The sequence below is a fragment of the Bombus fervidus genome, chromosome 16 (assembly GCF_041682495.2).
Source record: "Bombus fervidus isolate BK054 chromosome 16, iyBomFerv1, whole genome shotgun sequence".
Taxonomy (NCBI): domain Eukaryota; kingdom Metazoa; phylum Arthropoda; class Insecta; order Hymenoptera; family Apidae; genus Bombus; species Bombus fervidus.
Genome location: NC_091532.1, coordinates 8,286,820 through 8,312,681, shown reverse-complemented (window position 1 = coordinate 8,312,681; position 25,862 = coordinate 8,286,820). Strand labels below are relative to the sequence as shown.

The window sequence follows — 25,862 nt, the reverse complement described above, 5'->3', positions numbered from 1 at the left end:
TCGACTGAACAGAGACGTCCTAGGCAAATTTCGACGAGGGCGCCCGATTTAAGGCTCCCGTGGGAATCGTGTCGCGTTTAATTGCAGCTTTTTAACGGAGGAATGTCGGCAGCTCGATAGTCGCTTCTGATAAGGATATCGTTGAAACAGAGTTTCGGGAAAATGTTCAGAGCTCTGACCGAACGGTAAACGACTCGTTTCACACGAACCCGAGCGAAACTCGTTCGAAGCGAGTATTAATCGTTCCATTTCGCAGCTCGCGTGCCTTCAACAATATCAATTCGAGCGAATTGACGCGTATTAGAAAATGTTTATAGGACGTAATCATGGTATAATCGGCCACGCAGCGATTCCATGTGAAAAAATAAGTGGAAAATAAAGAGCAAGATTTTTTCATATGGCGCTTTGTTTTCGATAAAATTTCAATTGAAAATTTTTTTAGCACGTGTGAATTTGGCTAGTTAAAATGTATGTATGCGCGAAAATAAGTCAAAAATGTAAAATAAGCTTTTTAAGAAAGTAGACTTCGAACATGTTTTATTAAGAATTGACTTGGTAAACGCATGGTGGACAAAATTTTTTTGAAAACGAAGAGTCCCATTTTATCTTGTATTTTCAACATATTTCTTTACATTGAATGGCGATCTTGTCGACTGTACTATGATTATTAAGATACCTTGCGTAGACATAGTTGGACGTTGGTTTCGTTTGTTTATAATTGTCGTCTCGCCGTGAATTTTCACCGTGACATTCGATGGAAGAGATCTCGTGCTACGTTTCATTATTGTTTTTCTCTCTCTTCTCCCTTTTTTCCAATATCGAGATGAAAATGTGCAGATTGTTTCTGAAAGGTCCTCCGAAGCTCTTTGGAGGACACTACATCGTGTCATGCTCGAACGTTTTTGATATAAGCGATGGAAATGGAATAAAAATCGCGATACGCAATCGCTCTGGGTGTCAGAACGCCGTTGCTCCGAAGAGGTTCGAGTTTGCACACGGAGGTACTCCGGCGATAATTTTTGGAAAAATCCAGTAGCTGAATCCTTTATTAATTTTGTGACGCAATTTATAAAAAGGAAAATTTATTCTCACTAATATTCATTTATCTATTGCATCAAGATTTACCGGTAAAAACCCTTTACCGCACAGATGAAAAGATACAATCGTACAGAGTCGTTGTAGGATAATAAAAATACAAGTACGTTCCTTTTGAAACTAGCACGCGAACAAAAAGAATTCGCAGATTCGTAGAACTTATTGACATTAATAAATATACGATTGTTGCAGGTAAACTGGCCAAGAGAAAACAATGCTCTCTCGGTCGCAATAGACAGCATAATGTGCATTCACACTAAGATGCGATTAGTCCAAAGGAAGATACAATCTCGCAACAAAAACAAATACATGTTATACCTAAGAGCCATAGTTTCTCGAATATAGTGGCGTCCAAATATTAATAACAGCTATTGTATTTTGGATATTTTATGCATACTATTTATATATCAATCATTTATCTATCTATTACTATCGACCATCCATGTACATCATTTTACTTTTAAACTTTCTATAAATGCATAAAAAGCTATAGTCTACTCATAATGTAATACGAACATACGTAAACATACTTATACCATCCGCCAAGAACAGTTTAGAGTGGACCGGAAACAACGAGAAGCTTGGAAGGCGTTCGAGTTGCGGACTCCGGTACGAGCCACGTAGAACAGATTCCTTGGAAAGTTGCGGGCAACGACGCGTTCCCGTTTAATATCCAGCAAACCGTCCAAGTTCCGATCGGAATTTCGTGTCGGAAAGTTTCACGCGTGACTTCGCGAAACGATCGGAAGCGTTCGACTTTGCACGCTAATACCGACCGCCATATACCTCCAACTTATCTTTTGATCGTTCTGTGAAATTTCCTTCTGGATATCAAACGATCCGCCTCCTTCTTCGTCTATCGATCTTCTTACGATCGAACTGTCAACGAGAATTCGCCGAACAGATCCTTTGATAAAGGGATTCGGAGGATTCTTGACGAAATTCGAAGATCGTCGCGGAGAGGAGAAAGGATCTTTTCTTGGGAATTCTTCCCGAGGTTTTAGGAGGTTAAACGCTCGATAACAGATCGTCGAAAGGATATCTCGTTGAGTCAAGCAGATGACGCGGAAATAGGCAATATTTAAATAGCATTCTTTGTGGACGTCTCCTTACGAAGCCTTCTTTTTACACGATTTTTTGAATGGCCCTTTTTCTATTTTTCTTCTTTTTTTTTTTGCAGCACTACGAGATCTTTGTCCGTGAAGTTTTTTGCTTTCCCATTTAGGTTATTTTTTAGATTTTTCTTTCGTGGAGGTTCCTTTCTTTTTTAAGCCTATTTTTTGAACGGTGTAGTTATATTTATTTTTGGAGAACAACGGAGCTTTGTCTCCCGTAGAGTTTCATATTTTTTCGTTTAGAAAATTGTAGGTTTGTTGCGTGAAGATTCTTTCTGGTCTATTTTGTATTTGTTCTTAGGAAACGAAACTTTTTCCGTGAAGCTTCCTCTTTTTTCACGTGATATTTTGAACAATGCTTTTGGTGTCTATTTTTGGAGAACGATAAAACCTTTTCCTATAAAGCGTCGTTTTTCGTTCTATATAGGTCGCTTTTTTATTTTTAGAGGATGATGGAACTTGTTTTGTTAAGCTTCGTTCATTTATTTAGAGCATATTTTGAATAGTTTCTTTTTATTTTTATTGATAATAGAGTAGAATCTTTCTACGAAGAATATTCCTTAAGTGATTTCTTGAATAGAATAATTGCGTAGCAAATAATCGAATCTAATATATCTTTCTAAGTATATTTTTGCGGATATTTCCTGAAAAAAAGTAAAACCTTTTGATGAAATATATCGTTGTATCGACGACATTTTTAAGATATTTCTTCGTAAATATTGCATTAGCAGAAGATAAAATATTTCTGCAAAATGTTTTTATGATTTTTATACGACGTTCATTACAAATATATTTTTGAAAATAATTGCAAAAGGTCGTCTCAATATGATTTTACACAAGTTCGAGGAGGTTTCACGAACGTAGTAACAGAAATAGCGTAGTTCTTTCTTTATTCCTTTCCAATAAACGTCGAACGACTTGCCATAACTTTTGCCCACCAGACAAGAATAAAAACAAAAAATTCGATGGAATCGAGAATGAAATGTGATTTTTGATTCGGCTGTAAATAAAGTTTCGTTGTAAATAGATGTATGCCTGATTAAATTTTTACTGCGACGCTTACCCGGTTTTCCTGGGGAAAAAAACTAAAAACTGTGCAGATTCCTTTACAATGCGTAAAAACACGTTCGATCGAATTTGCAAAACATCGTGCAATTCGTATCAAATGCGAGATCTGTTTGGCATTTTCTGGCTTTGCGAAATGTCACGCTTTTTATCGTTTAATTCATTTTCAATTCGTTCACGTTCAATTCAACCGTTAGCATATTTTTTATTAGCATAATTAAAGAAATGAAGGAGAAACAGGAAATTCGATGGAACCGAGGATGAAGTGTGACTATTGATTCAGGTGCAAATGAAGTTCCCTTGTAAATAGATCTACGCCTGATTAAATTTCTACCGGAACGTTTTCCAGGTCCCCTGGGAAAAAACACTACAAACTGTGCAGATTCGTTTACAAGCCGCAATAATATGTTCGATCGAATTTACAAAAACATCGTGCAATTCGTATCAAATGTGAAATCCGTTTACCATTTTCTGGCTTTTCGAAATGTCACGCTTTTTATCGAATTGTTCCCCTTATAAATGTTATGTAGAGTTTCAGATATTTTCGATCAGTCAAATGGAAACACGTTTGATAGCTACATGCGGTTTCACAAATATGCATAGTATTTGCAAAGTTGCTCGAGGCTTGACTAAATATTTTTTATTCGGTTGGCTCTACGCCAAAAACGCGCAAGTTCTCCGGGCAATTCTTTTTTTTTTTCGAAATTATTCCCTGGATGATTCCGAATCGGATCGCGGTCGACCGTTCTGCTGTTTGGAAATACATTGTTTGTGCGTTTCAATTCTTCGGTATGGTTGAAATGTCATAAAGCTACCGACATAAATAAAACCACCGTTTTCTACGTTCGAAGATTTTTCATTCGTTAGTTTATAGCTATTTTAGTTTATAGCTACAGCAACAATAAGTAATTGTCAAGTAATTAAATAATAATAGAAATATATCGAAACTAGAGTGGACGCGCGAAAGAGTTCAATTAGCTTGAACTTCCAACTTTGGAAACGTACGAAAGGACGCAAAAACGTAAATTTTCGTGTTGGTTTACCGAAAGGAGCGACGCGGCATCGCGTTCTTCGTGGTGTTCTTAGCGGTTATGCAGGGACGATCGGTTGCAATGGAGTCACATGGCGGGCATCCCACTCGCACGGAATCTGCCTGAAGCCACTCCAAACACGCGGCTGCACGCGCGTTCTCCGAATCTGTCGGAGAGTCAGCGTGAACGTCCAGAAAATTTGCGTGTTACGCGAAGCTGCCACGCGAGAAATGTAAACATTAAAGCGTACGTGGTGAAAGAAAGGGTTCGTGTAACTTGGCTCGTTCCTTTAACGTCAGACACAGCTGGCAAACTTTCGTGTTCATAATGGATTTCAGATTAATTTCCGCGTATTTCAATGTTTGGATTAAATTGCAGTAATGATAGTATTGAATCAGATCGTTTAAACGTTCGTAGTATATTTCATGTTTGGATTAAATTGTAGTAATCATGGTATTCAATGTGACAATTTAAATGGTCGTAGTGTGTTTCTTGTTTGGATTACATTGTAATAATCGTAGTATTAAATGTAATTGTTTAAATGCTCGTATCGCAATTTCTACTATTCTCTGTTATTAAAAATGATACCCGTAACGAATATAATGATCTTTTTGTTTTGATCATTTTTCTATTTGAAGGTTAATTAATTCGCGAATAATATATCGCGGAGCTACTAAAACGTTACGACAATGAATTTCTCCGGGAAATCAATAATTCGTCGTTTTCGGGATAATTAGGAGAAACGTTCACTTCATTAGAATGGAGTTTCGTAAAGTCCATTGTGATAACTAGTTATTAATGCGGGCATTTCGATTCCCTTGGCTTCGCCTTCGTGGGATGTAACTGACAGCAACAATCGTTATTCGAAGGAAATTTTGGCGAATGTTAGTCGAATGGTTGGCACGTGACTCGATTGCGATTAGAGAGTTTGAATGACTGTCGAACGCACGCGTATACGACTGCGAGACCGTAAAAGCTTCGTGAATCCAGCCACCGTTTGCGATTTTCCTTCCTTTTTTAGGAATGAAACTTTTCCACCACTTTATCGCCAATGGTTTGTTATACTATTTTCTAGATAGAAAATTTGATCTAATTTTAGGATGAATATATTTCATATTTTTACGAAAACTGATTTTTTCTATCTTTTTAAATAAAAGCAAATCTTCATCTTTCAATTTCATGTTCTTTAAGGATGAAATATTTCGATAAAATTGCAGCCAGATATCCTGACTTCGTCTTAAAATTCTTTTCCTATAATTTGATCATTTTTATTACAAATACGTTCGTTTCAAACAATTGCAAATTTCAACATTTTCAACTTTAAAAGCGTGCATATCTTCTTTCACGATTTTCCAACCGAAAACATATCGAAGAACACAAAGAAATAAAATAGGAACAAAACAGAAACTCGAAAATTTCGATTGCTTTCAACGTTTTCAAATTGCAAACCCTTTGATATTTTCTACTATAGCTCCCTACGCGTAAATATTTTTCAAGATACGAGGCAATACAACGAAATATCATGAAATAAAGACAGAAGCGAAACAAAAATTCAGAAACTTTCCACTATTTCTCATTCCGTAATTTAAAAATCCAAACATCCTCTTGCCCACTAATCCATCCAAATATGACAAACTACAAAACTACAAAAAAACTAAAAACTAAACTAAAAAATCAAAAACTAGCGTTCTCGAAGTTGACAAATCCAACGATCACAATATCTTTTCTTTAACTGTGGAAGATACATTATCTTGCATAAAGAAGCATGATAAAAGAGTAGAGAAGAATTGAACGTAACTTGAAAGAAGTTTAATCGCTCCCAACGGCTTCAAATTTATAAAACAACCAATATCCTCTTTCCCTTTCTTCTACTTGGCGGTAGACCGCAAAGAGAAGAAACAGCATGCTGGAAGAAGAGGATGAAAATAACGTCATCCATTTTGCCGAAAAGTAATTACACGGTGGCCGGATTAAAAATGAAAGGGACAGCTCTAACCTCGGAAATATTGCAGCCGTGCGAACGAAATCGTCGCGCGTTTCTAGGACGAATCCCTCCGGACCGCCTCGAGAGATGAACGAGGAAAGTGAAAGGAAGAGGCAAAACGAAAGTGAAAGGAAGAAACAGAAAGAGGGTAAGAGAGGGAATGAGGAAGTTGAAAGAAAAAGGTAGGGTGGAAGAAAGCTGCGGTCTAGCAGCCACGTTCGTAACGTTTTTCGTCCAGGTCCACGGGTTCTCTTATTTCGCCGTTGCCCCCGAAATGGCCAAGGCATCGGTATCGAGTCGGGCAACGCGCCAAATCACACCCCGGGGAAGATAAAAACGAGCGACGAGAGAAGAAGGGTTTGGGAATTATTGGGAGTGCCGGAGGCTCGGTGGAGAAGGCGCGAAAGGGGAAATCTTTTTTATATTCTTGCTCGGGCTTTTGTCTGGGCGAAGCCCCGAAAAAAATCGACCGGGACGTGCCGCGAATACGGTATCCACCATTCGATTATCGTATCCGGCGGCCATTCGAATTTCGAGCAAACCTTTTCCCGTCGTCTCCTTTTTTATTGTCTTTTTTCTTCCTTTCGTTTTAATGTCTTTTCGCTGTACGTAATTAACGGAGGAAGATATAATTAGAAGATTCGTTGGTAGGTATGGAATATGGTGATTAGGCAGTGGGGTGGCAACAGGGCTTGATAACTAATTATATGATAATTGATCGATAGGGCTTGTTGAAACCCTTGTTCTATGCCGATCTTTTGCATTGCATTGTGATTACAGAAGGAGGATTTTGAAGTACCTTCCAAATGGTAATTAAGGGATAATGAGATGGTAATTAGGTAACGACGGAGGTTAAGACGATGTTCTTTCTTTCGCTATGTTCTGCTTTAACTTCTTCGATTGTGTAATTGATACAGCGTGATATAAATCGAAGAACTCGTTGTGGAAGATATCATTGAAATTGCTCGTATTTTTTTAGCATTCAAGTAAAGTTATATTACACAAACTGTTACGAAATGGCGACTAAATACTTTGAATGGAACAAAGAGCATGAGAAAATTTCAGTTTCCTTCCATTTCGAAATAACGAACAAGCCCTGCTCTTCCAGCAAAATTCCACTTTTAATCGGAGATAGTTTTCAATGCTTTTCCCATGGCTAAACATACTACACGGCAAGTAGCGAGCAAGAAGATAAGACTACCAACAAGAATACAGGATAAGTTTTCAAAGACAAGATTACGAGGCTTCGAACGAGTCGTAGAAAATATAGAAGGTTAGCGGAACGAGCTCTTTTCACGGTAGACGATTGCAGGGCGTAAAATTATATCGGGCTATTTCTAAGAGTATCGTCCAATAGAGGGGAATAACCGATAATCCTTGGGTCGAATCCCGTACCGAGCTTACCACTGTATAATTGCCCGGCCCGGATTCAACGAAAATTTACGGATACGCATTTACCATTTAACGTCCCTCTCGATGCTGCTTAATAACCTGCTATTAAATCTTCCGATTATACCAGTCTAGTTATCACGCACCACGCTGATCAAAGATTTTACAGTCCAGTTAGTATAGTGACGCGTGTTTGCCTCGCTAATGAACGACTTTTTTTTAATCAACCAACGGAATTACCCACGATTAGTAATGTCGGATAGACAGTCGATAGCGGTTTCGCGGCTTTATTGCCTACAAATTAAACGTTATGGGCTAACAAAGAAAAAGAAAGAAAAAGAAGAGGCATATTGGACTATTGTTTCCTAGAGTCTTCGCCAACATTACGTGTTTATTAAGTAATTCTTGTGTAAACTTTCTGAAAATCTCGTTTGTAACTTTTGAAAGACACCTACGATATAAGAAGTTGAATGAAACTTTCGGTATTGAAAACTGTTGGAAACTCGTGGACCAATTGTAAGAAACATAAAATTTCAAATTTCAAAATACACCAATTTCTTTACGCTACGCGAATTTCAGTACCCAGTGAAACCATTTTCGAAGTGTACATTGCAAGACAGAATCTTCAAGTACAATAAATAAAATATTCTAAATAATTGACAGTAGGCGGAAGTACAATAGTATCGAGTTCTTCAAAGCTCGAGGCGTATGACCAATAAGGAAGTTAATCACCAACATAATATACCATATAGTAGCTCGTATGGTCGTCTAACGATGTTCTAAAAGTGTATGTTTCGCGAAGAGACGATCGTCGTCGTTTCGTGTGGCATAACCGGCGTGTAACGAGCTCGTTAAACATCCTCGAGCATAACCAAACCCGTGGGCTAATCACAGTTGTAAAACTCACTTTCTCAGAGTGGCCAGACGTTCTTCCTGTGCTTTAATGTAGCCGTTTAGCGTGTCGATGAGTACCGCCTCCGTCTCAAGCAGCTCTTCCATGTCCGCTAACGCGGTGTAAAGCTCTGCGACGCAGCCATTTTGCAACCACGTGCCCGTAATCGAAATTAGAACGACCACAGCGATTATATTCGATGACATCCTTCCGTTTCTTATTCACTTTTGGTATTCTGCAATCATAAAACAACAACAAACATAGAGATAAAATGAATAAAAATAAAAAGGATATACAGTGACTTGCGAAAGTATATTGCGTACTTTCGTCAAATTTCTTTTAGAAATTGTTATGCGCGTTAAACGAAATTTTGTGAAATGTCGTTAGCTTTGTAACGAGATTATGGTAATTTTGATAGTAAAATTCGAAATCAGCTTGGAAAGATATTTAGAAGTTAGGAGACACTTATTGCAAACGGTATATTTAGTGAAAAATTGATCAATATATGATTAACAGAAGTTTTAATCGTCTTAATTGCGACTTATTAAATATAGTAAATGATTGATTCCTGAAACCTTTTGGTGACATGTTCGATGTGTATGCTTAACAACAAATATCTTCCAATTTTAATGTATGCACATTTTCACATTCAATTGAAACGTTACCAATATAATCACTAGATTGCGGATTTTTATTAACATAACTATAGAAATGGGAGCTACGTAAAGGTTTATTTCACTCATTAAATCTTATATTATAACAAGTACTTAGTTTCTAATAGTTTTTATATTCTTGCATATTATGTGCATCTCGTGGATTTTTTCACCATTTAATTTCCCATAAATACGAAAAGCTCCAAATGTTGTCTATAACGTATGTATACGTAAAAAGTTTGTAGTGTTGGAATACTTTCATCTACAAATCGGTAATCTTTGTCTACAAATCGGAAGCGGATTATTCTCGCCCCTGCGCTGCCTGCCAGCTTTTCCACCACGCACAGTAGAATGGGACACTAGAAGGATGGCGACGCGAAGGGAGAAGCGTGTAATCGAAGCAGCATCGGCGATTCGTTTGGCCGATTAATCGTCGCGGATACTCGATCGACTTTCGTTCTCTCTCGTCCCGTTTTCGTTTTCGCCCTATTTTGTCTCCGCTCTCCAATTCTTACCCCGCGTTCACCACTTTCATCCCCTAACGCCGTCGATAGAGCGGCTCACTTTTTCGGATGAAAAAAAGCGACACTAACGAGCACGAAATGAAGATAGATGGCTATCAATTAATCACGCGTGCCGAGAAAAAAGAATTTTTTTCGCAGATTGATTCGAACCTTCGTATTTCCGTGTGCTTAACGCGCGCACCTTTCTCACGCTGTTTGTCTAACGCTTCATTTGGGTAATGCAGGTCTGTATAATATTTAGCATTTGACAAAGCCGGTATATCTGAAGTCTTTGAAATGATTTATTGATGAATTTTTAGTTTGATTAAGTCTCTATAATGTTTCCTGATAGTCATAGATTAGCGGCTATAAAAATTATTTGCACGTGTGCCACTGAAGCGTTTCTTTACTGTCAGGTTCTGCATTTCATTTTTGCATTGTATCAAATTTTTGTAGTTGTATGAAAGTACTATTACTGTATATAAAATAAATATATTTCTATTTAAAATTGAAATTTAATATACTTGGGTCTAATTAACTTACACGTAAATAGGTACAGTGATGTGCAAATATTTTTTGTAGCTACTTGTAGCCATATACCTTTTGCAGATGGATGAGAATATTTTTCAATTTTGTTTTATTCATCTTATTATCTTGTTATTGTATTTACTGAAAATTGGCATTGGGTTATTACTAAATGATATCTAACAATGAAAATTGGTTCGCGCCTCTCTGTTACGTAAAAAGATATTGGTGCGCTCAATTACTCCTGTCAAATTCCTCTTACTCAATCGTTAATTAATTGGTAAAAATAATTCTCGTAACAGACCGATAGCATAATGTAATGCCACTCGATATTTCTTAAGCGTTGTACGTAAAAATATATAAAACGCTAAAAGTGCGATACTCGTAACATTTTTGAAATTACATTCGTAAAATTATAAATTTACATAAATCCAGTCCACTCGTAGGCAACCAAAAGTCCAATCCCAAAGATTTAACTAAAAATCACACGGTGATATCAACTCGGCGGAGAGTTTGACTGCGTAATCGCGATTCATCACGGTTGCCCCGTGATGTTTCAAACTTTCCTTCTGTTCCATTTCTTTCCAACTGGTTTCGTTTCCTCTGCCGCTCGTTTCCAAGTCGTTCGTTAGTAGAGTATCCAGTTTCCACGATGTCTCGAAAAAAGTTAGACGAAACTCTCGTGATTGCATTAGCATTCGAAGTTTTCGAACGAGAACCCATTCCCTCTGCACGCCTATTCGTCGCTGTTCGAGCGAGGCTGCCAGCAGATCCTCTCTTTCGCTATGGAACTTTACCAACAGAGAGAGAAGTCTTCCATTTCTGGCCGGGCGCATCTCGCTCGCTGTTTGCCGATTAAGCGAGTGCCGTTTAATTGAACTGAATATGCAAACGTCTTGGTTGAACGGTGATGCTCGTTCGTCGACGTGCCACGAATCAAACGTGCGATACAAACAGGTGCGCGTGGACGAGCGAGCGAAACGCACTCGACGACTTTTGATAAAGCATCCCCCGTGATTGAAATTGATATTGCTATTTGTGCTCTAGGCGCGGCTATAAACCCCTTGCATTTGCCCGGACACGAATGTAATCGCGTTAGCCGAGATAGAGTTTTAACGGAATCGATGGATGTTTATTGGTCTGTTCTGTTTTCTTCGGAAACGCTGCATGTTTTTTCGCTATGTGATGGATCGTCTGGCAAATTGGATATCGATAAAAGTAGGCGTACAGTTTGGACTTTTTTTTTTCTTCTCAATAACTTTAAAACGAAGAGTTCAGTCATTTTTTTTTTTGGCAATGTTAATATAGGTTTTCTTTTCAAGAAAAATGTTACAAAATGGGGAAATTATTTACTATACAGAAAGATCTTTCTGCTTAACATCGGTGATTCTAACAGGATCGTAGAACGAGATAAGTTTTGGTACAATATCGTTTCGAGACTCTTGCGATTGGAATTTTTTAATTTCTTCTGCAGATGGGAATTTGTCAAGTGAGAACTATCTGTATTTCTTCAAGTATTCGAAGCTATCGAACCCTTTTACAAAAAAGAAACATAACAAAAGCGATTTTATTCTTTCTCGTGAATAGTATCGTGATAGTGTTTAATATCGAACGTTGTAAGTGTATGTGGAAGCTAGGAATACAACGTGGCGGAGGTTCGTCATGAGTGTTTCTTCAGGTTCACTTCTGCTCGTAGATAGCGCGTTAATATGCGAGGTATTCCGTAAGCTTTAAAATTCACTGGGAATACCGCATCAGGAATTCCTTCGACGGCAATTCCTAACTTCTCGCCACGTTCCATGCGTTCCTTAACAAAAACGTCCGAGATAAAAACGACTTACTCGAGACTTATTATTAGCTCCTCCCTAACCACAAACTCGTTCACTGTGAATCATTCGATGCTTTATTAACTTGCTAAACGATCCGCGCCGAAATTTGCGGGGGACGCCGGAAACTACTTTAATTAAAAGTGACAGTACGCGTAGTTTCATAAATATTCGATATCTCTTATCCGAAACGTTTCAAAGTTTTTGATAAAATTGATGGGGAATTGAAGATTTTATTAATTAACTCTACCCTTTCATCCTTTAAATATTCGAACGTATTGACACTTCCTTTATGGAATTATTATTTGGTTTCTATCACACTTTACCAAACAAGATGAACATACACAGTTTCTTTCGACGAATTCTTCCGTTGTGATTTCGCCTTTAAAAAATTGTTCCCCTCTTCCAGTAACACTATGAAAGGCAACTAATTCCGGGCGTAATTTTCATTCCAAAAATTAACAAAATATGATTTTTTTCATATTTGTATATCTCTTTATATCTTTTTGAAAACAGATAGAAGTAATAAATAATTACAGAAATGTACAATAATGCAGATATTTAGAAAATATTCGTCCTTCGCGGAGCGTAAATTCTAGAAAACTTGTCGGCCGCTTCTTAAGCTATCGATCGACATTTCACTTTTTTTCCCCGGTCCAGAGGGTCGTCAGGCCGATCGCAAATTAAAGAAAAATTCTCTAATCGAGTTTCCCCCAGCGCGTTCGTGTGCTTCATCCCGACACTCCAACTTCTCCGGACTGAGGATTAAAGTTAGGGAACCGAGCGACTTACACCTGCCCGATCGCCGATTTATTCCGTCACGCTTCCACGAACTTCCTTCTTCGTCTTTCCGCCCTTTTTAGCCGGTCGTTCGTCAGCCACCCCTTTTGTTCCTAGTTCACGGCCACTCGAAAGTTCAAAAGCGGTTGCTCGAGCACGCGGATGGAGTGGCTTCCAAAAAACTCAGCGGCAGACAAATTATAAATAAAAATGTCAACCCTACCGATCCTTCATGGAACTGCATTTGTTTTTTTTATATATTCATACTTCTTGTGTGTTCATTTTTTGGTTGTTTGTATATTAAACATTTTCGACAAGTTTCTTTCTGAAACCTCGTGCCGGATTTATTTCAGCTGCCTACAGTATTTGTGTAAATAAAAAGTATATCATTAGAGTAAAGTACAATATTTGGATAGATGTTTCAGATGTTTTTGTAATTATTAGAAATATGTGCGTGTTTTTTTTTTTTGTAATATTATTGTAGGCTTTAAAATTGAAATATTGCTATATGTATATTTATTTACTTTTTCCTTTATTGCATTTATTGTATCGTTTAATGTATAATCATTTACATGTAATACATTTAGGTATAGACTGAAGGTTGATATTTCTTCTGGAAGTGATAGAGTATTCCCTATTATTAACGAGAAGAGTGAATTTTGAAAAATGTCCAAGAATATTTAAAACTCAATTTTACTGAATTTCAACTGATCATCTTTAAATAACATCTTGTTTCTTTAGTCGTTTAGAACTAAAACGTTTCCGTAATTGTTCTCCATATTTATTATGCAACGATTAAATAATTAAATTAGATAAATAGAATAAATAAGGTAAGTCAAGTGTTTTTGAAGAAGCATTGAATACCTACTATATAGATAATTTGATCAAATGAAATCGGCAGTCAAAGGGTTTTAAGAGAGCTGGTAGTAGCGTAAAAGGGCAGTGAAAGGTTGTTTGGACGTTTTAAAGAGTTTTAACGATCTTTCGAGGAGTTTCATTTTGAAACATTTTGTATGTCGACTTTTAGTTGGGAGTTGGAAGAAATTCTCAAGTATTTTACCTGTGATATTCGACTGATCTTTAAGGTTCGAAGGGAAGGGGTTGTTTTCGCTCGTGCTTTTCTCCTTTCGTCGATGATTTCAAAATGATTAGTTGGAAAGTAGGGTCAGTGATTTCGTTGAGAATATTATTGTACAATAAAATCCAATGATAAACAATGGTATCAATTACGGCTGATTTTCGATATTAATATTTAATATTGTAAAAGTGGATGGAGCACCCTTTATTGTGCTTGAAATTACGTAGAGCACCGTTGATACGGGCTGGCTCGTTTCATTGTTCAAAATTAGACAATGAATTTTCTACGTGTGACACGTTCTATTTCAACCAATCGTCCTTCATATTTAAAAATATAATTTCTACTTGTATAGAAAGAAATCATATTTGTACATTAAAGTGGAAAATTAAAAATATTACAAAATAAAAATTTGGAAGCTTAAACATCTTTTACGTTCAAAAAGTAAGAAAGAATCGGAAGCTGTATCGTTCGAATCGAACTATCGGAACGCAATTGTCTGCTTACAAATCTTGGCTTTCGTTCTTAATGTAAACGGAGAAAAAATTGGTAAAAAAGAAAGCCCGTGGGACATGAAAAACGAGAAAGACACGAAAATAAAACGAAAGAAAAATCGAGATTCTCCCCTCCATTGTGCGACGCGAAAGAAGGAAGGCGGTTGGCGGAGAAAGTGGCGGCGCGAGGGATCCCCTTAACGTTTTACAAACTTTTGGAAACGGCTCTTCTTCGGTTTCAATGGCCCTTCTCGCCTCTCTTTTCTCTTTTTCTCCTTCCCTCGTACCTTTTTCTTTTTTTATCCGGGGAAAAACGAGGAAAACGATTGCGCGGAACAAAGGGCCGACTCGTTCGCGAGAAACGCGTTTTCGCCTTGGCTGATGGAACGGCAGAAAAGAGAAAAACGAGATTCGCGAACGAACGCGCGCCAACGACCGGAAATCTAATTGTTCCAGCGTAATTCAGCGTGGCAGACCGCGCTTTGACCAGCACTTCCATTTATCCGTGTGACCATCGGTGACTCTGTCGCGGTCGACTCAAAACCGAATCTAATCTTCTTCCCGAACTGTTGTCGAAATCTGATTACCGGAAGCTCGATCCTTTCGACTTGTGTTGTCTTTTATAGTCGTGCCATCTCGGCGACTTCTTGTTAGTTTCGAAAGGAAGGTAGAGTTTTGCCGAAGGCTAGTGAGTGTGGACACAGTTGCGAATCTTTGTGATGTACTTTGAGGTAGATGGAGGAGGTTGCTTTATCAGTAGACTCGACGTACTGATAGAACAACTTTATCAATAGACTTGATATAGACTAAATGTTTAGGAATTTATAGAAAATGTGTCCTTTCTTTTGGGTTCGGAAAAAAATCGATTTTTTGTGAATGTTGGTGATTTTCTAGATCATTCTGGTGCATTTTGGTGTAGATGAAAGTGGATTTTTATGAATTCAAAGGAATTTTAAGCAGCGTATTGTATCAATTAGGCGAGCTTGTCTGTGGTTACTGTGAACGCATTTTCTGATTATTCGCCGTGATGACGAACGCATACATTCGCAAGAATCATTAGCTGTATTTGAGTCTTCTCGTTTCATATGGTTATATATAATTACTTGATCGTCATATACAATGATGTGCTTAATATGAATAGATAGCGACAGAGCATTTCGTAGTTCCTGTTTTATAGCCTGTCTTTTTCCTCTAATTAAAACTTGAATAATTGTTAGCAAGTTAATTGCAAGTTGAACTAACGACAGCTTGGGGGGACGCTTGTTATATCATTTGGAATTCGCTCGGTGAACAGCTAAAGAGGACTCTTAAGCTGATATTTTAATAAATCTTCCGCTTTTTTTCAATTTAATTTCCACATTAAAATTCCATTACATTGCCGCAATTTGTATTCTAATTAAGATAATAATAAATTTAAATAATTCTATCGATGATATATAATAATTAAACAGCGAATATTTATACAAACTCATATTTATTTTCACACGACTAGAAGAATGGAATGTAAATGAATATTCACAATCATGATTATATTATATTACGTTGAATATTTTTGCGTATTACATGCATTTTGTATGTTGGCGCATTTGAATAAAATTCAAATGAAATAAATGCACGAACATCGAGAGTTTAATAATTATAAATTGGGATTAATAGTCATATAGAGCAAATATTTATGGGAATTCATACCTTTACGAACGTAATTATAAAAGATTTGTACTTTGGATACATCATTTTTGCATCGCGTGTCCATTTCATATATTTTATATCCTTGAAATATCTGACAAATACATAAAAATCCGTAATCTACTAATAATTTGGCACATTATGATGGAAAAGGTATTCTCAGATCAAGTCATTCACCGTCCACAATACGTTCCTATCCTTCAAACAGTGAAACAACATCGATTTAGTGATAAATCTGATTACAAAAATTGTTGATCTAGTGATTCGGTTTCCACATTTACGATATAACGATATCTAATAATTTCATCAAATTCCAGTACTGTCTTCTTCAACGAAACGTCCCTTAAAAGTTGCTCGGCTATTTTGAAAATTCTCTGATTCTTCGCTGCTGCGCGAATTTCGTCCGTGGAGACCACCGTGTTCGTTTTAACATGGTCTAATTTGCCTCGATCGGCGCTCGATTAGCCGTGGGAAGTTGAATTTCTCGTATCGGCCGGCAATTTGCACAAATTCGCCAGGCGAAATTCATAGAAATTCACGCGGGACGGCCGGAACTAATGGATCCAGTAATACACTCGTAGAAACTCGTGAGCATAAATTAACAGTTTCCCCTGTTTCGAAACCGGCCATTTCTGAAAACTCCCGCCAATCGAAACAGAGTTTCTGCGGATCACCGGCTATCAACTGCAGCCGTACAGTCTACTCATTCGCGAATGGAATCGTTTATTTCGTCCATTGTTCCGAGTTTCTTGGTATATCGGCCATTCGGTAATTTTCGAGACAGACCAATTCACCAGAAGAAAACCTTGTATTACTTTATCCATATTAGGAATTATTTTACAGATAAAACTATTATTTTACCGATAAATTGTTGCACTTTAATAGGTGCTAGAATTTTATTAAATTGGTTACAGGATTATACGGATTATTGTGTCTTGTGAAAGTATTTGAACATTTATTAGAGAAAAATCTCATGTACATGTTCTATGCATGTGCTATATAAAACATCTTGAAATTTCATTGTTTCGCAGGATCGTATTCGTAAAATTCTGAATCAATAAAAAAAAAAAAAAAAAATAAATAATATATATGGAAATTACAAGATATTTATTGCACACATATCTTAATACAAGATTAGTATATAACATAAATGCATCCTGAACCGTCTGAAGCATATAATAAATGTTAAAGATAGTGCAATCGAACACTGAGCCTTGTTAATACGATGGAAATTGTCCGTTTAAATACTTTGGTGATTTTCGCGAAATACGTACTCGTACTGAATACCCAGTGCTATCTTCGTATTTGTTTCTAATTTAATCGGTGCAATCGCGATCAAGTCTCACAAAAGCGCCAATGAAATTTCGAAATCTTCCGTACAGCGTACATAACATATAAAAAATATCTACAAGTATTTGAATACTTTCGTGAGCCTGTTTATCATCCCCGTAATCGAGTTCCGCTGTCCATTCACTTTCATCGGCACCGTTGCAGCTACAGATTAAATTCATTTTTCGAAATTCTTCGATCTTCTGGTGACATTCAAAGGGCTACAGAAGGTGAAGGACAGGTTGGTATAAGGGTTGAAAGGCGGCATCCGGAAATCTTGCTGAAAGGACGGCGTTAATTAAGCGCCACCCCGGAAGAATAGACGCTGGAGGAATGAAAAAAGAGAGAGAGAGAGAGAGAGAGAGAGAGAGAGAGAGAGTCGAAACCACTGGCGCAACGGAGAACTAAGGTAGAAAAGAGAAGAGCGGCCGCGAAAAGAGACTGGAAGAAAAAGCGGAAGGACCACCACCACCAGAGCAGCCACTATATCGTTAAAGTGTGTAGTGTACAGCGTACAGCATTTGCCACGAGGTAGAAAAAGAGCAGCCAACCTTCGCCTTTGCAGGCCACTTCTCTCAGCTTCCGCTTCCTCTTCCTTCGACGCGCTGGTACACGGAATGCATCGTGATTCTTCCGCGTTCCCAGCGCTTGTGCTTTAGTTGGGCGAAGATTCTGAATCTGATTTTCAGTGTAATCGAGGCTGAGAGTGAGAATGACAGAAAAGAATGTTAGAGAGTTTGACTTGGTATCTGGCAGATCGTCGCTTGCTTCTTATTTTGGCTTTGGTTTTCAGTTTTATTGAAATTGACGGCGACGAATCAAATGGATCTCTTGGGGTTGATACTGATAAATAATTCTTATCTGTTATTTGGTTTTCGGTTATCGATTATTTGATTTGGGACGTGAGCGACGTTGTTCTGGGTCTAATTTTGTGAACGAGGGTAATGAAAGAAATCGAAGGATTTGCTGGAGTTATAATTGATATACTATTGATCGCTGCTTGGTTATTATTCCGATTGTAGGTTTAATCGCAACTGGACGGTATATGACATTGTTTCATTGTTATTTTGAATTTTGTCTCAGACGTGATGTAAGAGACTAAAGTATTATCTGGTATTAGAACGTTGGATCAGATACGTAGCAATTGGAAACTCTGATGAGGTCGTAAACCACCATACGTCTCCCATGACAAGAATCAGAAAAGACTGGCCCTTTGACGATTGAACCGAAAAATTCAAAATTGACGGTAGCCGGTCCTCCGACGGCCGAAATATCGAGTAGAAAGTTTCCAGCAACAAATTGTCGTTGGCCCTCTCAAAGGGACCACTCGTCGAACCGTGAACGAGCATTGTTTCCGACCATTCCTCGTTCCCCAGGAACGATAGAAAAGAGAAACAGCAAATGCCATGGCGCGAGCACAACTAAAAAAAAAAAAAAAAAAAAAAAAGAAAAAAGAGAATAAAAGAAGAAAAAAGGTAAAAGAACACCATATAACGGTCTTTTATTCGACATTTTTCTATTTCGTCGAATATGTGAGTCTCAAAAAGGAATAGGAAAGGAAACAAGAGGAAAGAATCAGTGGAAATAGCAACGCGTTGAAAAATCGTGGCTCAAAGGCAGTGTATTTGCGTCGAGAAAAAGAGAATAGCTAGAGAGACAGAAGAGACGAGAACAGAGAAACAGAAGGAGAGGAAAGTCGATCAAGGCTGGTTTTCAACGAGTTCAGCAACTTTCGTCGCGTATGCACGTGGTCACGTTCAATTTACCTCGAACCTGGCGTGGTGCGCCTCGATTACGAAACGGCCGGAAGCTAATTTGCGGTCACGCGTAATTAGTGTCGTCGGGGATGGGAAAAATGGATGAAAGAGCCCCGACGCTGGTTACACCGGGTTAAAAGGCCGAACTACCGCCCGGAAACTCTCCACCTTCTCTAATTTTCCCTCGACGAAGGAGACGATCGACTTTGCATCACCTATCAGCTCAAAGTTTGCAGGTTGCTTGGTGACCGTGCCATTTTGACTACGGTTAAGCTTTAAAGTTGATGTATCGATATTTCTAAAATGGACGATGTACTATTTTCATTTACTTTGTGATACGCTGACCAGGTACGTTATATTCTATGAGAATACGCGACAATTATTAGGTTGTCCGAAAAGTTTCTTCCGTTTTATCAGGAAATAATAAACGTACAACGGTTTTTGTTTTATATTATTTTGTCGAATTACGAACGATCCATTTTCTTCTGCTGAGATAAACATCGTGACATTTCACAGACTTGGTTTCATTTGTATGAAGGTGTACTGTTGCAAAAAACACGTTTGCGAAAGAAAGACACTTTCCGGACAACCTAATAATGCGGAAGACGATACGCGTCGTAAAGATTTTTGAATATAATAATAAATAATATAATGGTAAAAGATTTTAAATGTTCGTATTGTTGATTGCAAAATTTTCGAGTTTATAAAAGAGGCGACGAATGACGCCAAGAAGTTTATCAAAATTACTACAACGAATAAGTAAGCGAATCGATTGATAAAATAGAGAAACGATCGATCACACAAGGGAATTCTGTTTCTAAGAATACAAAGATATAAATAACGTAGATTTCAATAATTTCCTTTGAAAAAGAAAAGAAGGAAAATTCGCGAGGAAGAAGCACATTTCCATCGGGACTCTTGGTAATTATTTTCAGTGAGTTGGCGTTAGGTGGCTGAAGATCACGAAGGGTCGGAAGCGGAAGAAGGAAGAAAATGGGGTAGCCGCGGGTAGAAAATGGGAGTGACGACGGTAAAAAGTTTGGAAAGTCGAGGTTAACGAGTTCGAACAAGCGGAATTGGATGACACGGGCAAACGATGGACGAAGAAAGCCGGAGGAAAACACAGAGGCCACAGGCGAAAAGAGGGAGCCAAGGGGTGAGAAAGAGAGACGAATGGATCATCCGTCCTGAATTAAATTGGCCGCGGGAAAAATGCTCGTGAAACCGTGAAATTACCATTTTGAGGCTCGCGCCCGGCTTCAAAGCCATCTTTTCGCACGATCTGACAACGAACCATCCCAAATCCATTCCAACGTATCGATGACGTTCGTGTCTTTTCTATTATCGCCGTCAGCTCTTCGAACATCGTGTCAACGATGTGTCTAGAATTATTAAGTTCTTGCCTTTTCAGCTGTTCGACAAGCTCAAATAATCCCACGTTGCTTTCGAAAACGATTGACGCGTGAAAGTGTTTGAAAATGAGTTCGAAGAGGTGTGCGAAGATTAATGGACTGGAGTTTAGACACAAAGAAAACTGACTTTGTCACGCGAATACAAAGTTAGAATAACTCATTCAATTTCTATTGTAGTATCATACGAATAACATGTCGATCTGTCGTGTTTCAAATTTCCTATCGCGTGTATGTTCGATTATTCTTGCCAGCTACTGTATCATACAGCTTTTATGCATATTGCATTTTTTTTCAGACTCGTTTCAAATTTTACCAATATAATTATGGTTATCATGCATCGTTACAGTGTCAACGAAATTTCAAAACGTTTTGTATTACATACACGACGTGTTTTCAAATAGCTTCATGTCTCAATGAATACGTACATAATACTATATACGTATATCGATATATTAAAAAAAGAATAGTTCTCAAATTGGAAAGAGAAATTACTTTTATAGTGTTTAAGAGAAAATACAGGATACAGTTAGGCATCACGTAGAAGGAATAAAGAAGGAACAGAAGGAAGCAGGACTTCTAACAAACTACCGTCGCCGCTTAAAATTTCGCGTGGAACTTTCAATGCAAGAAGCTCCATCCTCTACTCTTCCTTGCTCGCTTTTTCCTTCAAACTACTAGTCTCGTTGAATTGTTAAAGCGACAAAGAGATTAAGTGCACGGACGCTTAGCTCACAGTCAATTTGAATTTAATGTTTCTTCGGCTCGCGATTTAATTTCCTCTCTCCTATCCTGATTCTTTTTTTCTCGCTCCACATCTCTGTTTTATTATTTGGAAATTTCTTTTTTTTCTATACTCTCGGAATATTTCCATTTCTGTGCATACTATGTTTTTTATAGACGCTGTACAATATAATATAATAATGTATAATAATAATAGAACCACGGAATAATGTAATAATATATAATAATGATAGATAAAAATATATAAAAGAATGTAGACAAAATTTAGAAAATATTTGTAAGATTAAACGTCGTAGTTTTATATTTAAATTAATTGTATTCGTCGGTGATAATTATTTTCGACTAATTTACTATGATTTTAACGAAAATATTCCGCCAAGTTAGCAAGTAGTATTGAGGTACGTAAATTAAGAAGATAGGAATTGATTTGAACTTTTCTCGAAAATTCCAGTCCTTTTTGGACTTTTCCGACTTGAAATAATTTCTAGCTGTTCGAACAATTAAGGGACTCTGCGTACATTGCGTAATACATCGTCATGTACGAAATGCAATCTCTTTGAAAGACTCTTTAATCCGCGACGAAGTGTAGAATCGATTTAATTAGTCGAGAGAGGTTTCGACGGTGAGCGAGAATAATACGGGTGCTCGAAGTATCGAGTAGGACTCGTGACGAGAAAGAAAAAAAGAAAATGAAAGAGCGGAGGAGATTCTCCTCTAGCCTCTCGTTAATGTCCTCTTGCTAAACACCACGTGCTCTAATTTCCATCGTACGATACTTATTTCCCGCCTTTTAATTTCGAAAACTTTTATGCATTTTATAAACGTTCCACTTTGTGAATAGCGTTTTCTTACTTCTAAACCAATTTCAATATTCATACACGTACTCAACATTTGTTTAATAGAGCAGTTCTAAAATATTGGAATAAAAGATTCGGAATGTTTTTCACGTGAATTACAAATATACGGAACAATCTTTAAGCAGATGAATTTTTATGAACGAAATACCTACGTATCTTTTATACTAACTATACTCAGTTTGGTTATTCTCTGCAGTGAAAAACATTGGATTATAAAAACTTTCGATCTCGGAACAAACACGACGTAAACGATAACCATCGTTGTTTGATCTCTACCAAACATGGGAGTACAATTCAGATGCCAGGCTGTGTCTCGGTTTCTACAAAACGAGCATACGCTATTTTTTCCGGAAACTAAGCCATACAACAGAGAAAATCTCATCAAAATCAGTTCAGTAGTTTTTACGTGACGCGAGTACAAATAGACTGACAAAAATTCGAAAAATTAGTTTTTTCAACTCCATAGCGCACGAGCTGCTTCTGCATGACAATTTTATTTTTTTTTTACACAACATGTAGACGCAACTCTTTTACTGTTTGTCATATATATAGATTTTCAAATTTTCTTTATCAAGAATGTTCAAATATGTCTGACATTTAAGAGCTCTAAGCTCTTCTTTTCGTAATAAGGAATCGAAGAAACTTTCCATTTTCTTTATTAATAGTTTTCAAATATTCCTGATGCTACAAGGCTTTAGGATTTTTCTTTTTACAAGTAGAAACTCGAGAAACCTTGCAGTTCCTCGCGCAGAAAATATCGCAAGATACCATACAATTTCGATATCGCATTAAATTTTGGGGCAGCCAGAGGCAGGATGCCTCTTGAATGTCATGGTGCTCTTTCGAAGGAATATCGATAATATCCTGTAATACCAGTATCGCTGTGCTCTCTGACGAAGTTAGATATAATACCGATGAAACGTCACACACTCTCAAACGATATGAATTATAATCGTGCCTAAGAGCATTCGATCCTATGCCATAGCGAAGTGTTTAGATCAAAGGCTTTGCGTCCACGAATCGATCTTCTATACTTTATCGTGTGACTCCTCAAAAGACAATTTCAGTTCCCCGTACCTTTGAATATTAATCATTTGCCTTACAATTACTATTCGAACGAGGGGTATTGCAATATGACTGGATTTCCAGTTCACAGCTTAAGCAAACGTGCTGGGATTCTTTCAATTTGTCATTGTTAACGTTACTTATGGTCTTTCCATTTTGTTCGTATCAGCTATTTACAACTCGAGCCTACTGTATCACTGTATTATCAAAGATTTGCTCAATTTTTCAGAATTAACTGTTCGCGTCACCGACTATTATTCTAAATTCATGAGAATCAATTTTACGATTTTCTCATTTTGCTCGAGAAGGATAAGCTTTAAAACGTTTTATATCATTTTATTTCATTGAATTATTTATTTGTCTATTTATAACACGTGTTTATTTCCTGTTTTGAACTTTCCATTTTGTACGAGAATGATAAGCTTTGGAATTTTTAATATTTCATTTATTTATTTATTTTAGAAACCATTTAATGTTTAATACGTGATATATAACAAGAAGATGACGAGTGTTAAAGCATTCTCAAATTTATATCAGATAAAATTAAATTATTATTGTAAATTATTATTGAATATTACGAATTACGTTTTAAATATAAGTATATAACTTCTATATACGTTTTTAGATTCGTTTAAATTTTCACCGATATAATTATACCAGCCGTGTCTCGTTACAGTGATAATAAAATTGAAAAACTAAAATTACTTGCGTAATATATTCATAAAAAGTTACTGTCAAACATTCAGGTATTTTTGTGAGCCACGAAATATTGAGAAACGTTCGTTATGATTATCTCGTGCAAGTCTGTCAGAATTATTCATTATTGAAAAGCGTGTTAAATAAGGAGCGAAGAAAAACTAGATTTTTCGCAATTCTTTTCATGGCCCTGAGAATTTCATTTTGCCCTTTTTGTCGTTCCGTCGTTTGCGTATAAATTACGATGAAACTCGACGAACAAATTATCGGACATTGATAGAGTCAATATAGAAGTTCGAGCCGAGCCACTTGCCTCGAGTTGTTCGAACGCAATGAAACAAGCTGTGCCCCTTCCTCGAGGAAGAAGACTTCAACAGCTTGGCTAAAACCCTACTCTATATTCCGTGGTTTACGCGTCGTCATAAAAAACTTCATCGTCGAGCGATGTTGACTTTTCACAGGTCGCAATTTCCAAAGATCGAAGGGTCATTCTAACGTATATCCCCTCTATGAACAAAGTATATTATACAAATAGGGGAGAACAGTTTGTAAAAAAAAGAAAACTCGAGTCACCTTATCATGTCCCTTTTACAGTTTAACAAAATTTAGTTGATTCTTTTTCTTTGAATTTTCACCTTTAAAAGTTATCACCAGTGACGGCTCAATATCTTTTATGAATTAAAAAATCAATAAAGTTAAACCAAAGAATCTGTTAATGGAAATTGACCGAAAATATGTGTAATCCTAAAATGTCTTTTTTACAGTTTAACAAAATTTGATTGTTTCTTTTTCATTGAATTTTCACCTTTGAAAATTATCACCAGTGACGGCTCAATATCCTTTGTAAATTAAAAAATCAATAAAGTTAAACCAAAGAATGTATTAATGGAAATTGACCGAAATTGTAAAATTAAAAGTTAATAAAGATAAATCGATTTAAAACACGCGAATTTTTTCAAATAAAGTGCAATAGAATTTAGTTTGAATAAAAATGACGCATTAGAACGTAGAGAAGGCAAATAAAAAAAATCGCTATGTCTAAAAGATTAGAATTCCAAGTGGAACGAGTTAATTGTTTAAAAGACAGGATTCTAATTTCTATGATTTGAGCGATTTTTTCTTTGATAATTTTGATTCCTTGCGTCGATAATTTGCAAGCATGAAACTTTCCTTTCTTTCTAAATTAACTACATTATCAACGAAGTAACAGACGAAATGAAATAAGGTTGGGTAGTTCTGGTTTCTGATTAAAGCCAGGAGAAATTCCAATTTTCATGATTGGAAAATTTGACTTCGGTGGTTTATGGACGGTGAAACCGAACGAATCGATCGATCGGCCAAGATTTTTCTACGTACGATTCACAGGATTTTACGGAACAGAGGGAGAAAAGAAAAGGAAAAAATAGCTGGTTGTAAAATAAATAACTCTGTCGGTTTCGCGAATCGTAAATCTGACCGCTTGGAATGGCTCTGTTTCGCCTTTCTGACTACCGTCATTTTTCCCTGCGTTCGCAAAATTTACAAGCTTTTCCAAAATTCCAAAGATTTCGTCTTGTATAGTTATCAGAAATTTTACAAAATTCAAGATTGCTATATAGTCTTTCAGTTAAATAAAATAATCGTATTACATTCTATGGGTATTTTCAAGCTTCTTAATTTATTTGATTTTATTTAATTCAATCATAGGATATATGAAAACATTACTCGAAGAGATTTCTAAAAATTTTTAGAAATTCAAATTTGCATAAAATATTGAAATCACGTTAAACCGTTTTCTTATTATATGCCTTTTCTTGTAATTCTTTACTTATCATTTTCTTTTATTCATTTCATTTCATAATTCAACGGATAAGTGGAAGAAATATCTTCCTCCTGTCTTCCTAACGATCTGT

At 36.9% G+C, this 25,862-nt stretch overlaps 1 protein-coding gene across 4 annotated transcripts in view; it reads right to left on the bottom strand.

The window, feature by feature from the left end:
• The window catches only part of LOC139995678 (prolyl 4-hydroxylase subunit alpha-1-like), a 232,339-nt gene that overhangs the window by 47,787 nt on the left and 158,690 nt on the right, over positions 1-25,862 (bottom strand). For all 4 annotated transcript variants that reach the window (XM_072019363.1, XM_072019366.1, XM_072019364.1 and 1 more), the window contains one exon: positions 8,587-8,806. In XM_072019363.1, coding sequence (XP_071875464.1) covers positions 8,587-8,777 — 191 coding nt within the window. In that variant the 5' untranslated portion in view covers positions 8,778-8,806. The remainder of the gene's footprint in view (positions 1-8,586; positions 8,807-25,862) is intronic.